The 16,665-nt window shown below is 38.0% G+C and overlaps 1 protein-coding gene across 1 annotated transcript in view; it reads right to left on the bottom strand.

Moving 5' to 3' along the window:
- Positions 1 to 16,665, bottom strand: part of LOC145767190 (dynein axonemal assembly factor 8-like) — a 164,841-nt gene that overhangs the window by 134,232 nt on the left and 13,944 nt on the right. The window contains exons 5-6 of the mRNA XM_082578967.1: positions 8,165 to 8,358; positions 7,720 to 7,816 (exon numbers count right to left, since the gene is read on the bottom strand). Coding sequence (XP_082435093.1) covers positions 7,720 to 7,816; positions 8,165 to 8,358 — 291 coding nt within the window. The remainder of the gene's footprint in view (positions 1 to 7,719; positions 7,817 to 8,164; positions 8,359 to 16,665) is intronic.

The raw sequence follows: 16,665 nt of genomic DNA, 5'->3' as shown, positions 1-16,665 counted from the left end.
TTTTATTTCTAAGTATTTTATAGCTGGCATAATTTATAGCGATATTATGAGCAGTTTAAAATTTTTCAAAAAAGATTTTTGAGGGAGGCAATGGAAAGATCGTATTTTATTGATTAATAAATCCCATTGTAAACCTAACAATTGTAACAATGACTTATGACAAGTATCAAATAAAACGATCGCAACAACAACAAGGAAAAAACTCGTAGCCACGTGTTGCGTAATCTTCACGTAGCTTGCTTGATGTTACGCGAGTATCATGCTTGTGACAAAAACAATCATTTTCTTTGCAATACTGTATTGGTTCACCTCTTGCTTTACGTTGACTTGAAGCGAAAACAAATGATCAAAAAAAGATTTAAACGTCCGTTTAAATTACATTTATTTGCAGTAAGTAATGTAACCTCAGCGGGGTGGCTGCCACCCCGCCACAGCGGTTATGGGGTGGCGTGGCCACCCCGTAACCCCGTAAGTCGGCGCCAGTGGACACCGGTCACATCCCTAGTGATATGGTTCGTTCCATATTCATAACTTTACCAAAGAAAATCGGAGCAACAGAATGCTCACTCCACAGAACAATTAGCCTTGTGAATTACGTAACAAACAGCTTACTCCAAATCATGATGATGAGATTGAGACTAAAACTACAATCGGAAATTTGTCCGATCTCCAGATCTTATTTACGCTTACAGTGAGATGATTTTGAGAGACATCGAACATATGAATGGAGTAAAGGTTGGGGTACAAAATGTAACAAGCTTGAGATACGCTGATGAATGATGATATAGTCCTGATAGCAGAATCTGCAAACGATCTACAGGACTTATTAAATTGTGCTGTCAATAACAGTACACCAATGGGTTTAGAGTTAAATTCAAAAACAGAATGTATGACCGTATCAAAAAAGAAAACTTATCTAAATTGCAACCATACACTCAATGGTGTGTTGCACTCAATGGTGTGAAACAAGTTGATAAATTGAAATATCTTGGGTACACTATAACTTGCGATGGCAAAGTGACACTGAAATTAAAAAGAGAATCGCTATAGCAAAGGATACTTTCAGTAAAATGAGCACAGTCTTCAGGAATCGCAACATGACAACAAAGACCAAAATTAAACTTTTGAAAGCATATGTAGAATCAATTCTAACCTACGGATGTGAATGCTGGACAATAAGTAACGATATGATAATAAGAACAGTTAGAAGGCGCCAGATGCAATTTGTAGGTCATATTCACAGACATGGAGATTTGGAAAAATTAGCTCTATTGGGGATGATACAGGGAAAAAGAAGCAGAGGTCGACAAAGATTAACTTATTTAAACAGCTTGAATCAATGGGCCACAAACACAACAGTCAAAACGAACGATTTAATACGAATGGCAAATGACAGAAAAGTTTGGAAGACCATGATCGCCAACGTCTGTATCAGATGAGACACATAATCATCATCAATCGTTTCTTTTGCATTCCGACAAAGAAAAATAAATTGAATTGAAATTTAGCGAAACATAAAAAGCAAGTTGAATTTATTTTTGGACTGTTAAATTAAAATGTTGCTCACATAAACTTGACATTTATCCTGCGTCACCGTCTGTATGCAAACTTAGAATATATTCGAATCCTCAACTATTACAAAATTCCAATCCCTAGTTTAACAAGTCAATACAATCAATACGGTACATAACAAGTAGGGTGGGTCGAAACGGACTTTTTCTCCGATTTCATTGCTACAAACTTTCTTTCTTGCTAACAATCATAAAACGACATTCCTGAAAGTTTGAGCTTGATCGAGCATCGTCTTCATTTCTAAAAATGCTGATTCTTGCCAGTGTTCACTACCTGTGAAATAAGTAGGGCCAGTAAAAGTCATTAAAGTCATATTTTTTTGGTAATGCAGAAAGTTGTCAAACCGATAACAGTGAGACAACGACGTTTCTAGGGTGTCTATTTAAGAAGTTAAAAAGTCATAAAAAGTTATATTTTCTGTTTTAGATCATAAAATATGACTTCATTTTTACTTCAAAATACAAAGATTGAGCCGAAGTAACTTTGTAAATGTAGGTCAAACAGCTCATGTAGACAATGAACTTTGATAATTTGTGGAAGGGAGGCAATGAAAGTTCTCACGCTGAGTCTCACTTAGCATTGGAAGCAACATTTTTATTACTTTCTGTAGCCTAGTAATAGCGCTTGCTGTTTGATGTTAATTTGCATTGTGACATCATCTTGACACATTATTTTGCAACACACAATCCAGTCTCTGAACATTATAAACACTTGCAGTAGGCCACTACGTCGCTAATAAGCTGAACCATCGTCTCCAAAAATGCAGTTTTGAGAAATTGAATTTTAAAGTTCACGCTGTGTTTGCTGTACATTGTTTGATCTTTCTAAAAGTTCTCTAACGGAAAAACATGAACACTATACATTGTTTTTCATGGAGCTTTGTTGTTGAAAAAAAAGATAATTCTTTTTTGCAAAAATTGAACGTTAGAAAAATGAGTATGGACATATGATAGTTTAACCATAAAAAATTGTCGAAATGTAGTTACACTAAAACAGCAAAATTGTTATGCGAAATAGAAATATAAGTAAGTCTTAAATATCAACATGCAAAAAACGATTGAAAGAAAAATTAACTAAAAGAAAAGGGAGTGTTAACGTGAAACGTGTAAAATTACTTTCAGAGCAGAGTATCGTATGTCCCATTTTATTATTTTATTTTTTTGCAAAACTATCGTAACTCCAATTTACGATAATTCATCGTTCTGTATCATCAAAACTAAAGCAGATGGACTTACGATGCTTTAACAAAATAAACTGTAGTTTATAAAGATATCAAATCAATCAAAAACGCAATTTTGAAAAATTTGGACTTACGATAGTTCAGCTTATTAACGGCGACTAAGTCAACCAGTGCTGAGACCTCAAGAGTCAAGGGTACTTTTCGAGTACAGAGCTTTGGCTCTTACTACTAAGTAGCTGGTTTGGTAGGTAGGCCTACACATAGGCGCCGACTTTTATTTTTGCACGGGGTGGCAGATAGCACAATATGGCAACCTATAAACTTTCAAACTGCATGTTTTTGTTTGGTTTTTACCAAGCATTTGAAAATTGCATTTTTTTAATGAAATTTGAAAATAGATATTCATTTAGGGCAGTGATTCCCAACCGCGGCTCTTAGACTCGCATGCGGCTCCAAGCTACCCTTCTTGCGGCTCTCGTTGACCCCTGAAAATCCCACAAAAAAATATAAAAAAATCTATTTATAATAACTAGGGCGATTATTTTATGACTTGTCAAAATTGTTTGCGAAGTCAAAATTGTTTACAAACTGTATTGTCGTTGTGTCGTAGAGGTTGCATTGTCAGTGAAATTTTCATTTTACATCTTACACAGTGATGTCAGGTTGTTTTTTTGAAAACAAGAAAGTGAATCTAAGAAACAAGCCCAAAACGGGCAAATCAACACAAAGACAAGCCCAATAATTTGCAACCAATACCAATTAGCACAAAGCACGCTTAAAGCACACATAGGCTATCCGCTAAAGCACACGTTAATTACTTGAGTGTTTTCATGCCGCTCCATACGTACTCTAAAGTTTGAAATTCGGCCCCGTCACCAAAAAAGGTTGGGAACCACTGATTTAGGGGGTGGAGCTATCAATCATCGGGATAATTTTATTTCCGAGTATTTTATAGCTGTCATAATTTATAGCGATATTGAGCAGTTTAAAATTTTTCAAAAAAGATTTTTGGGAGAGGCAATGGAAAGATCGTATTTTATTGATTAATAAATCCCATTGTAAACCTAACAAATGTAACAATGACTTATGAAAAGCAACAAATAAAACGATCGCAACAACAACAAGGAAAAAACTCGTAGCCATGTGTTGCGTAATCTTCACGTAGCTTGCTTGATGTTACGCGAGTATCATGCTTGTGACAAAAACAATCATTTTCTTCGCAATACTTGTAGGCCTATTGGTTCACCTCTTGCTTTACGTTGACTTGAAGCGAAAACCAATGATCAAAAAAAGATTTAAACGTCCGTTCAAATTACATTTATTTGCAGTAAGTAATGTAACCTAAGCGGGGTGGCTGCCATAGAGGTTATGGGGTGGCGTGGCTGGCCACCCCGTAAGTCGGCGCCAGTGGATGCATTAGACATTTGAATTTTTGTAGTGATTTTCAAGCGAAACAGAAGTGTTTTGTTAGTTGTTCGAGTGTGTTATTGTTCAAAATACATGTAAAAACTTACATACGAGTTATTAATTAGAGATTAGCATAAATTTGATGCTTTAAAACAAAGTCATATATTATCATATATTTCAAAAAATAAAGTCATATTTTTCAAATTTTTAGGTAAAAAAAATGGCCCTAGTAATAAGTAATAGCATAACGTCACTATCAAAGCAGTTGTAATTATTAGGGTAGGCCAGTCCGTGGTGCATTCCCAGGTCCAACGTCAATGCAGGTGAACAATGGTTGCGATTATTACAATTCAAGTACTTGACATTTCTTGGCACATTTTCTCAAATGATCAAAATACAGTCATCATAACACACATTATTACCTGATTTGTTGCCGCACAAGTGTAGATGCGAGCCTTGCATTTCTCATCACGTCGGGAACAACGCCAGTATTTCTTAAGCCCGTCTGGACTATATTGAGCTAGTTGAAACATGTAGCCATCATGTAGAAAAACCTCACCTTTGCGCTGCGTGCTAATCGATTCCTCTGCCATGATCAAGTAACATCAACTGAGAGTCTAACGAAGGAACTAACTAAAGGAATTTCAGGTCATGTAACGCCGAAACCCAGGTTTACTCTAAACTGCCACTTAGGTTTTAGCTTCATCTTTTATGGCAAACGCTATTTGGCAACTGTCTTTTTTTCGTTGACACATTTTGGCTGAGACTTCATCTGATTAACCCCTATTGTTAATCATGAAAACTGTTATTTTCATGTAAAACACATATTTTGAACGAACCCAGACATCAAAACTCGTCATTTTTACATTGATTCAACGTCTGCAGACGTTGAATGAATGTAAAAATGACGGATTTTGCCGTCTGGGAAGGCACTCAAAGGTAAACACTGGATAAATGCAAGAATGCAAAAGATACCATATTGTCGAATTAAAATACAAAATTCTCTAAATAAACAGAAGAACCGGACATACATTTCTCTGTTATCATTTTTAATGTAAAAATTCCTTTTTGTGGTCCCTTTGTCTGGAACAAATAAAAACTGTGCTGTTGAAATTTCCGATTGTAGTTTTGGTCTCAATCTCATCAACATGATTCGGAGTAAGCTGTTTGTTACGTAATTCACAAGGCTAATTGTTCTGTGGAGTGACCATTCTGTTGCTCCGGTTTTCTTTGGTAAAGTTATGAATATGGAACGTACCATATCACTAGGGATGTAACCGGTGTCATAAATATGATTTATGATCTCAGTGGTTAGGTCTAAACTCTACTCATCTAAAGCTTCGAGATCAACTATTGTGGAATAAAATACAAAATTCTCTACTGCAAATAAACAGAAGGCGTCGTTGGATTTAGAATTTTGTAATAGTTGAGGATTCTAATATATTCTAAGTTTGCATGCAGACGGCGACGCATGATACACGTCAATTTTATCTGAGCAAACATTGATAGTTCAAAAATAAATTTAGTTCGTTTTTTAGTTTTAAGATCTCAATGGTTAGGTCTAAACCCCACTCATCTAAAGCTTCGATGATTTCAACTATAAAAGAAGCGATATTACAACATCCTCTAAATAAACAGAAGACGTCGTTGTCCATTTTATGTGAGCAAACAGTAAATTTAATAGTTCAAACATTTTTCGCTAAATTTTATTTCAATTTGTTTTTCTTTGTCGGAATGCAAAAGAAACGATGTTGGATTACAGAAGGATTATCGTTGGATTTTCAAAAAAATGCCCAATAGAGAACTAACCGCTAAAGACTTGCAGCTGGTAGAGTCCTGGAAGCCAGAGCCTCACGGTGAATCACGCAGTGAGATCCACTGGCATTGGGACTTTTTTGCTTTATCCTGGCAATAAATCCACTTCTAGATCCAATCATTGCTGGAGCACCGTCAGTGCAGACACCCACAAGTTTATCCCATTTCAGACCATTGTTGTCAAAAAATGTGGTGACAACTTGGAATATGTCTTCTGCTTTAGTAGTCGTTTCGAGAGGTCTGCAAAACAGCATTTCCTCTTCAATTGAAGAAGAACCAACAAAGCGAACATAACCAACAACTGAGACAATTGGGAAACATCAGTTGTCTCATCACATTGAATGGCAAAAGAAGAAGATGCTTGTATTTTTTCGAGAACCTGACACTTAATATCCTTTGAAAGCTCATCAATGCGTGTTTTTATGGTAGAATCAGAAAGCGAAATCTTTGCAAGCTTTTTGCTGTTCGTCTCTCCCAGTACAAGATTTGAAGCTTTCAACATGCATGGCTTTACCAATGTTTCACCAATGTTGTGCGGTTTCTTCTGTTGAGCAATCATGTGAGCGATTTCGAAAGAGGCTTCTACTAGTTCCGCAGATGACGATTTGCGAAAGCACTCGCTACTCACAGTTTTCATTTTTTTAAATGAGTCTTTCTTGCTTTGAAAAAAAGCCAAAGGTTTATCTTTATGACCAGGGTGTTTTGTCTCAAGATGCCGCTTCAAACGACATGGTCGCAATGCATCGTTGCTCAAATTTTCAAAACACATCACACATTGTGGTACGACTTCACCATTCGCTGTGGCATCTATAAAGCCATACTTCAGATACTGTTCATCATATTTTCTCTTTTTTCCACTCATTTTTATGTCAATATATTTCGAGTACTTACTAAAATTTAATATTTAAATTAATGCTAAAATTAACAAAATCGAAAAGTTAATTATAGGCTACTTCGATGATACCGTTACCTTATACCAGGGCTTCTCAAACTTTTTTGTTCTGCGACCCCATTTTGAAAAATATATTTCTATGCGACCCATTATGGGGACATCCACGTTAATATCCCTTTTTAATTTGGAGACTTTCAGGTTTTCCGTAGATAAACTTTTATTACAAATTAATTAACATTGTTAAACATTGTTACCACATTTAGAAAATAAATCAATAGTTTTTTTTACAAGTCTAAAATCATAGTACCTGATCACCTTTTCCAGTTAGTTTTTCTCACTTTTGTTACCACATTGTTAAACATTGTTATTAAACATTGTTACCACTGTGCATGAATCTACGGAACCTAATCTCTGATCCATACTCAATTAATCTTGTACAGTAACTACTTTAAACTTAGTCTAGGTTCCTTCAGAAACTAGTTGCTAGGCTACTTTAAAATCATACTGCGAGCGGTAAGGTTACTTTTGGTCAGCACGTTACAGCAATGATAGCGTAACAATGCATCAATTGTTACGATTAGTTATATTTTATCGTTAGACATTTCATGCCGACGGTTGCGGTCAATTGACATCATGGCAAGACTACAACCTACATGGCAAGACTACAACCTACCAGCACTAGACTAAATTAAACTATTTCATTACGACCCCAAAATTTCATTACGCGACGTTTAGTCACATGCGTTTAGTCATATAGTTTGACATCGCTCGCGCCCCTCTTGTGAACCTTTCGCGCCCCCCAGTTTAAGAACCGCTGCTCTAGGGGATATTGCAAACGGAACTACTCAGGTACCTTCTGAAGCTGGCTTACATTTTTCCAATCCCTCTAGAATTTCGTCGTTTTCTTCAACATTTTCCAAGACTTCACCCAAACTGAACGCTTCAAGCACCTGTAGGTTGTGATATGATGAGTTTTTGAATCAAACGTTGATCAGCTTGTTTAATTAGAGACCTAACATTTATTAGAGACCTAAGATTCTCTTAGAGTCTTAGAGAATGTTAGGTATTGCATATTTCATTCGCACTTGCTCGCCAGTAAAACTTTTGTTTAGTTGTGACCGTTCATTTTATGCCTTGAGCAAGTTTAAGTTGTAAATTCTCGATCCAAGATTTATTATCTCATTCATACAAAGAAAAAGTTGAAATTGGTAAAAACGTACAACCTTTAAGTGGTACCGGTAATTAGTTGATATTTATATATTCAATGCATTCAAGTTCCCATTAAATCGGTTACTTACCTCGGAATGAAGCAATCGCGTTTTCCCAACGGAAGATGAAGCTAACCTTTCCATTGCCAACCCGGTGTCTGTGCTAACTATCAGTAATCCTCCATCTATAATGTGGTTGCCGTTCTCATCCAAACACGAATATCCAGTAGCAGTTTCAATTTCATTGTCATATATAGGAAGGTCCAAATCATCACAATGCGCCTCTGCGAAGTAATGACTGATCTCACCCAGGGATGTTTAGAGATTTTCTTTATATAGAGAGATTCTTTTTATAGAGAGATATAGAGAGATTGATTTTTTTTTATATAGAGAGATTGTTTAGATATCCCTGATCTCACCCAGTAATACTACTGCTTCCAATCAGGTTTTACCCAACCCGAAACCCGTTTTTTTTTACTTTTTGCTACAAGTTTTCAGACAGAAAAGCTTTAATCTAAAGAAGTTTAAACGATTTAGCTATTCGTACTATTCACCTTCTGTGTTGCACATATTTATCGCATTTAGTTATATACCCAGACAGTAAATTAGCTGAGTGATTTGCAAATTGCAATCTGGGTAGCAGTATACAACATTGTCACCTGCTGCCTCTGCAATGCATAAGTATGTTGGACCAATTTTACGATACAAATTCAAACTCAAAGTGTTGAAAAAGCGTAGTTGGCCGCGCAGCAATAAGGATTATATATAGCCTATTAGTTCCTGATCTTAAGACAATCCAAGTTGCAAAAGTCCGCAAGGCAGTGAAACTATTTAAAATATCCGCAATGCACAAATAAAACCATTTACAACCACAGAATATTGCCTCCAACGGAAAAAACAAGGTTTTCTTCCTTAATTGTTTTGGTGTTTAGCCGTTTCTACGAGCTACGCAAAGAAATAATGGTGGCGATGATTAGGCTTGGGAGAAGGTTTAAGTTTTTCGAAGACAAATGTGAAATGATCAAAAAGCTTATTAAACCTCTTAGTGTTGTTGAAATGACAATCAAATATCTTTGAATAAGAATATTAACCTTCGTCTGGCTGTTCACCCTAGGCTGTTCAGTGGTCACGTTCACCCTAAATAAGCTGAGGGACTTGGGAAAAAAAATCAGTAGGAATCTGCAAGAGAGATTTGAAAAACAAGTGCAAGAAAGGGGAAATGTGGAACTAATTTAAATATTCTGACTCTCCCAGCTACCTGGATTAGTACGAAGACCAATTCAGACACAAAGCTCGGAAGCCTAAAATTACATCCACAGCTAAATCCTTTTGGGAAAAAAATTATCCACAGAGCCCTGACAGTCATATGGAAAAAGACCGACAAAGTGTTGGACATTAAAGAGTCCGAGGACAAAATTCTATCTGAAGAATTTGCTTCATTTCTGAAAAGTGAAAATCACGACTGCGAGGCCATTCCTCCTCAGCTAAAAATAGTGAAAAAGCAATGTGTGTTTTCAGCTACAAACAAAAGACCAAAACAAGATTGTTATGTATTTTAGTTTATTTGCATTGAAACGATGTACTTTGTTTTCGTTTCCCTCAGGTCTTCTCTTTTGCTTAATATTCATCCGCCTGCTTTTGTTAATTGACACTTCTCGTTTTGGGCTTACTTTGCAGGTTTCACACTATATCTTGGTTGTGCAATTTTATAATAAAACAGAATTCCAGTATGACTCTGATTGAATGAGCTAAAAACACAACAGAGTTATTTGGCGACGAGGATGGGATGCTGAACGTCTGAACGAGAAACTTACAGTGGTACGCAGAAGTGTTCAGTCTTAGTCCCTACGAGTTTTACTTTCTACAAGTTTTAGTTTTTTTAAATTATTTACAATATGGACAAGGTGGTGGAATTAATGCAGTCTCAGCTAGAACATATGCGACAACAAATGCAGCAACAAGAAGAGCAGGCACGACATCAAATGCAACAGCAAGAACGTCATCATGAAGAACAACTGAAGGAGTTAATTTCAGCCCTCAAAATTCCATGCGAATCAGAAAACCAAAACCGATTATCTCAAGCCATTCCTAAATTTTGTGAGTTTGATTCAACTTTAGAACTTTGGACTGATTATTGGTCACGTTTTTGCACATTTGCAAAAGCACAGTCCGTTCCTAAAGATAAGAAGGCTCAAGTTTTCCTCACTAACCAGTCAGCCAGCATCTACAAGATGATCCTCAATCTGGCCGCACAAGAGTCTACAGCAAAGCCAATCAATGAACTTACAATGGAGGAAATTTCGAATTACATGAAGGCACAGTTCGACCCTAAGCGCTTCGTTATTCGTGAACGATTTTGCTTCTGGAGCAACTTGAAGCGGAAACCAGGTGAGACTGTTCCAGAATTGGGTGCACGAATAAGGCAAGCCGCTGCCACGTGCGACTTTTCTTCTATTACTAATCCTTTAGATGAAGCTTTGCGTACTTGTTTTATGTGCTCGGTAGGAAACGAAGCAGTTCTTAAAGCTCTCTTTAAAATTAAACCTGATGATCTTACTTTTTCACGTGCTCTTGAAATAGCCATAGAAACTGAAGACGCTGCAAAAGTGGCTAAGGAGACGGTGTTTGGCACTGAACCGTCGGTGGTACATAAAGTTAAAGGCACCGATAGACGATATTCTTTCAAGAAAGCTACAGTGGCCAGTGCTAATGCGAACAAGCAAAGTAAGTGCTATCGATGTGGTAACTCTAATCACCTGGCTAACAACTGCAGATTTAAAAATGCGGTCTGTCATTTCTGTAAACTTACAGGGCATGTACAATCCGCATGTCGTAAAAAAGCCGCACAAGTTCATTCTTCTAAGGTCAACTGCATACAGGAGGTAAATACTGTTCATAATTCATCGTGTAAAGTTCCTAAACTCGAGGTTCGAATTTTTATTAAGTCTTTTCCCGTCTTAATGGAACTTGATACAGCTACAGGGGGAAATTTCATCTCTTCTGAAATTTGGTCGCAGCTAGGCAACCCTATCTTGCAGACTCCGCAGCTACGTTTTCAGTCGGCAAGTAAGCACTCGATGCCTATTATTGGATCTTTCACTGCCGAAGCGAGCTGCAACGAATCGGGAAAGACAACCACAGTTCAATTTATGGTATGTGAAATCCCTAACCTTAACTTATTAGGGCGTGATGCTATTCAAGCACTAGATATTTCGGTAGATAAGTTCTTTTCTTCATCTTTACATGCTATTCATCGTCACAACGACATAGATTTTAACTTGCAAAAATCATGTTCCGAGTTATGTGACCAATACGAAGACTTATTTAAACCTGAGTTAGGTTGTCTTCAGGATTACGAATTAGAGATTGAGTTTAACTCTGATTGTAAACCAGTGTTTTCAAAGCCCAGACCAGTGCCTTTCGCCATTCAAGAAGACTTAGCTCTTGCCTATGACGCCGGCATAAAAAAAGGTATCTGGACACCTGTACAATTTTGCGACTGGGGAACTCCTGTAGTACCAGTTCGCAAGGCTTCTACCGAAGGTAAGAAATCAAAATTAAGGGTTTGTGGTGACTATTCTTCGACGGTTAATCCACAACTTAAAACTCACAGGCACCCTTTGCCTCTTCCAGAGGATCTAATGCGTAAACTAGGGGGTGGCCACGGATTCACTAAGATTGACCTGGCAGATGCTTATAACCAGATTAGGTTAGGTCCAAAGAGTCGAAAAATATTGGCATTAAGTACCCATAGAGGGGTTTTACTGCAAAATGTTATGCCATTTGGCATCTCTTCTGCCCCAGGCCATTTCCAAAAGATAATGGATGATTTAACTAGTGACCTTCCAGGTGTAGCAGTCTACCTGGATGACATTTTGATAAGTGGAGCTACAGCGGAAGAGCATTTCCAGAACCTTAAACGACTACTCGATCGTTTATCTTCGAAAGGTCTTAGATGTAGGAAGGAAAAATGTAGATTTGCCCAGGCAAATGTCGAGTACTTAGGTCATGTTCTTTCTAAACAGGGGATTTCAAAGGGCCCTAAAGTCGATGCTGTACTGAACATGCCCGCTCCTTCCAATGCTGGTACCTTACGTTCTTTTCTGGGGTCGGTTCAATTTTATTCTAAGTTTATGCCCCCAGAATTTTCTACGGTAGCGCAACCGTTATATCATTTAACCAAGAGTGGTGTTCCTTGGAAATGGGAACACAAAGAAAAATGCGCTTTTGCAAAATTAAAAACGTTTCTTTCCGCAGACGATGTTCTCGTACACTTTAACCCGTTGCTTCCTTTAGGAATTGCATGCGACGCTTCAAGCGTGGGCATTGGCGCCACACTGTTTCACCGCTCCCCGGACGGAAGCGAGAGGCCAATAGCCAATGTGTCGAAAATCTTGACAAAGTCTCAAAGAAACTACAGCCAAATCCAAAAGGAGGCTTTATCCATCATCTTCGCTTTGAAGAAATTTTACCAATACCTCTACGGTAGGAATTTTATTTTGGTAACAGATCATAAGCCTTTACTTTCACTTTTTGGTCTAGATAAACCTACCCCTTCGCTGGCGGCTAACCGGTTAGCACGCTGGGCGTTGTTTTTGAGTCAATTTAGTTATACTATAGAGTATCGCAAAACAACGCATCACCAAAATGCTGATGCCTTGAGCCGTCTTCCATCCAACGATGACACAATTTTTGATGGGGAGGAAAGTGCAGATGATGTTGATATTGTCTGCGCAATTGATACGTTGGATTCGCAGGTTAGTCATTCCGATTCTTCTACTTTGCGCAAGGAAACTTCCAAGGATCCAGTCTTGTCTAAAATCATTCGCTTTACACAAGAAGGATGGCCTGCGAAATCAAATTCTAACGATCCAATCGAACAGTTTAGAAGAGTTGCTGATTCTCTAACAACATGTTATGGTTGTTTATTATATGGTTCTAGAGTAGTTATTCCTTTTAAACTCCGCAATGATATTCTTTCTCTTTTACACGAAGGTCATTTCAGCATGCAGCGAATGAAACAGCTGGCCAGGACAGCAGTCTACTGGCCCAATATCGATGCGGACATTGTCGACCTCTGCCGAACATGTACTACATGTGGTGAGCATCAAGCTGCACCAAGCAAGGCTCCTATCCACCCATGGATAGCTCCAGAGAAGCCTTGGAGTCGAATTCATGTCGATCACGCTATTAATTTTTTAGGTTCCAATTGGCTTATTGTTACCGATGCTTATAGTAAGTATCCTTCTATTCACCCAACTTCTTCCGTATCGACGTCTGCTACTATTGATCTTTTAGAGCAGGATTTTGCCCATTTTGGATACCCCCACTCCATTGTCTCAGACAATGCGACTACGTTTTCCTCAGAAGACTTCAAGAATTATTGTAAAGCTAGGGGTATAGTCCACATCACTGGAGCACCATACCATCCAGCTACGAATGCCGAGCGTTTGGTGCGCACCTTCAAACAGGCGTTGAGAAAATCGTCGTTACCGCCTAAAAGTGCGACCACTCAATTCTTAATGCAGTTTCGGCGTACGCCTAATGCCAGTGGTTACTCTCCCAGTGAGTTATTAAACCACCGACAACTACGTACTAAATTAGATATTTTACTTCCTTCCTCAGCTCAGATCACGAAACCAGCGACGAGTCCTTCGCCTCGGAAACAAAACCGGAAAACAATTAACTTCGATGTTGGTGATCCTTGTTATGCTTTATACTTTGGTTCCAGGCAAAGCCGAAGCCCTCGGTGGGTTCCTGCCGTCGTGGTGAAGCGACACGGGAGTCGTAGTTTGCAGGTTCGAGTGGACCCTCGAGGTCCAATATGGAGACGCCATATCAACCAGCTACGTCCGCGTTACATCTCGCCAGAAGACGGGGACCCAGGGGAGACTACTTTCACGTCGTCATCGACAGCTGACGAGTTTCCGGTTCCATCGACGCCGATTGCGACCGAGGATTTATCAACGCCGACAGCGACCGAGGATTCATCGACGCCGAATGCGACCGAGGATTCATCGACGCCGATAGCGACCGAGGACTCATCGACGCCGATAGCGTCCGACGATCCATCATCGTCATCGCATCAAGAACAAACATTAAGGCGATCAAAGAGAAGACGCCAACCACCTCTTCGTTATGGGTGGTCATAAATTTTATTGGGGAAGTGTTATGTATTTTAGTTTATTTGCATTGAAACGATGTACTTTGTTTTCGTTTCCCTCAGGTCTTCTCTTTTGCTTAATATTCATCCGCCTGCTTTTGTTAATTGGCACTTCTCGTTTTGGGCTTACTTTGCAGGTTTCACACTATATCTTGGTTGTGCAATTTTATAATAAAACAGAATTCCAGTATGACTCTGATTGAATGAGCTAAAAACACAACAAAGATAAAAGAATTGATCTTGCTGACTTAACAATGAAGTCATGTCAGTGGACCCCGAAGGAACTTATTCATCTATAGGACTATTTGTCACAAAACTGAGATACAAACTGAAATATAAAAGTCACAATGCTTTGATTTGTGTGGTATTATGTTTCAAAAATATGTGTTTTAGCAATAAACATTTAATTAAAGCGTGTTTTCTGTTGTCTTTGTATATTTTAAATAAAAACAAGTTCAATATCGGGCCAAAATAGAGTTTATTCAAAACTCCCAAAAAAACAAGAAACTCGGGTTTGGAAATTTCGTCCAAAATTCAATCACAAATTAATAAACGGCCTGCATGAGGTGATAGTGCGTAAACACTTTCTGCTCAATAAATCCACCAACTACAATTATCTACATTTTGTTTCGAAAAAAAAAATATTACTACCGGCAGCGGCGCATCTAGAAAAAATCAAAGGAGGTCGGCAACGAGAGAGAAAACTAACAATTATTTGAGGATGCGGATATATCACAGTTAGAATATTAGCCTAATGTAAATTGACAGCGCAATGATCCAAGTCTGTGACGTGCGAAACGACCTTTTTCGCTCTGTCTGCGCTTGCTACTCACTCTCAAAAAAAACTTTCCCGTGCTTTCGAAAGTAGGCAGCAAATTGTTTGCTCTCCAGGCCCACATTTTAAAAAGTAGTCCACACAAACTAAGGGCTTGGATACACGTCAAGTTTGAGAAGATTGTAAAGAAAATTTAAATGCCGTCTTTTTGATACCAATATTATTGGTTTAAGAATGTGTGAAGTTGCGACCATACGAAGATTACAAATCAGACTAGCCTAAAGCCAGCTGCAGTTTCGTTTTGAGGGTTAATAAGGTTGCATCCTAAGTTAGCCAATTTACCAAATTTTAGAAACCAAATTCAAAGAAAGGAAAATAAATCCTTTTAGTTTCTCCACCCTCATTCTCGTAATCCCAATCAAGACAAAGGATTAGCTATTCTAGCCTAGCTTTGATTGCCTTATCTGTAGCCTACCCAGACGAAATCATTCATTTTAAAACGATCGATACAAATTCAAGAAGAAAATTCTAATGTTTACAATCTCTAATATTATTTCTAATGTTTACTGTATGTTTCGTCTATTTCAGTGCTCTTCAACAGGGGAACATGCAGTGGGGTTCCGTGAGTTTTAAGGGTTCCTCGTTTTATTTAGGGAAATTGATTTCTTGCTTCAGCATTTTGATGCGTCATTCCGATTTTTTACATCACTGCACCGCATTCACACTTCAAGTAGGCCAGTTTGTTAAACGAGGGGTTGACTGCAGTCACCAACCGAATAAAACATTGCTATAATTGTTGCGTCACTGGCTGTTCATTGTTATTCTATTAACAATAACGTTATTGTTGCATCACAGTCATAGGATGTAGCCAATGTACAGATCACAGAAGTACAAGCAGACTGAGTAGAGACTTGAGCTGCTGTTGATCCTTTGTGAGAATAAAGTAAAAACAGTTTTTAACCAAATTTTTATTGTTTAGTCAAGCCAGATGAAACAAAATAGCATATTTTCTTATATGAAGCCAAAGAATAGCAACAGCGAAGGTGTGGGCGGAAATGAGCCTTGTAGTTTAGTTGTAACAGAGACACCTCCGCCGAAGCGGACCAAATGTAATTCATTAGTCAAGGTTAGAAAATGGGACGACGCATATTTAAGATACGGGTTCTTTTTGCCGGATGACTAACTTTTGAATGTAGCTCCTCAGCCCGAATGTTTGATTTGCTGTAACAGACTTTGCTGCTGTAACTATTGTGTCAATTTTATTTTATTTGCTGCTGTAACTATTGTGTCAATTTCCAAATACCTATTTGTGTGAAACAGCATTTTCTGCTTTAACAACAATTAAGAACAAAAACAGAAGTTGCTTGAAGGGTGTCAATATGTGTATGAGAATTGCATTAAGCAACGTTGAACCACGATTTAAGAAGATTATAAAAGATAAGCAACAACAACAGAGTCATTAAATGTCTGACTTTATAACTTTTGTAATAACTGTCCATGTTTTGAAATGTCTAATTATTTTTTGAAGTGTAACAGTGTAATAACGAAATATTTAATTTTCTGACCAAGCAATTCGTAATTTGTAAATTTTTTTAGTGGGGTTCCGTGACGAACGCGAAAGTACATGAGAGGTTCCGCGTTGACAAAAAGGTT

The sequence above is a fragment of the Aplidium turbinatum genome, chromosome 3 (genome assembly GCF_918807975.1).
Source record: "Aplidium turbinatum chromosome 3, kaAplTurb1.1, whole genome shotgun sequence".
Taxonomy (NCBI): domain Eukaryota; kingdom Metazoa; phylum Chordata; class Ascidiacea; order Aplousobranchia; family Polyclinidae; genus Aplidium; species Aplidium turbinatum.
Note: the sequence above shows the minus strand (reverse complement) of the source record. Positions and strands in the feature narration are given on the sequence as shown.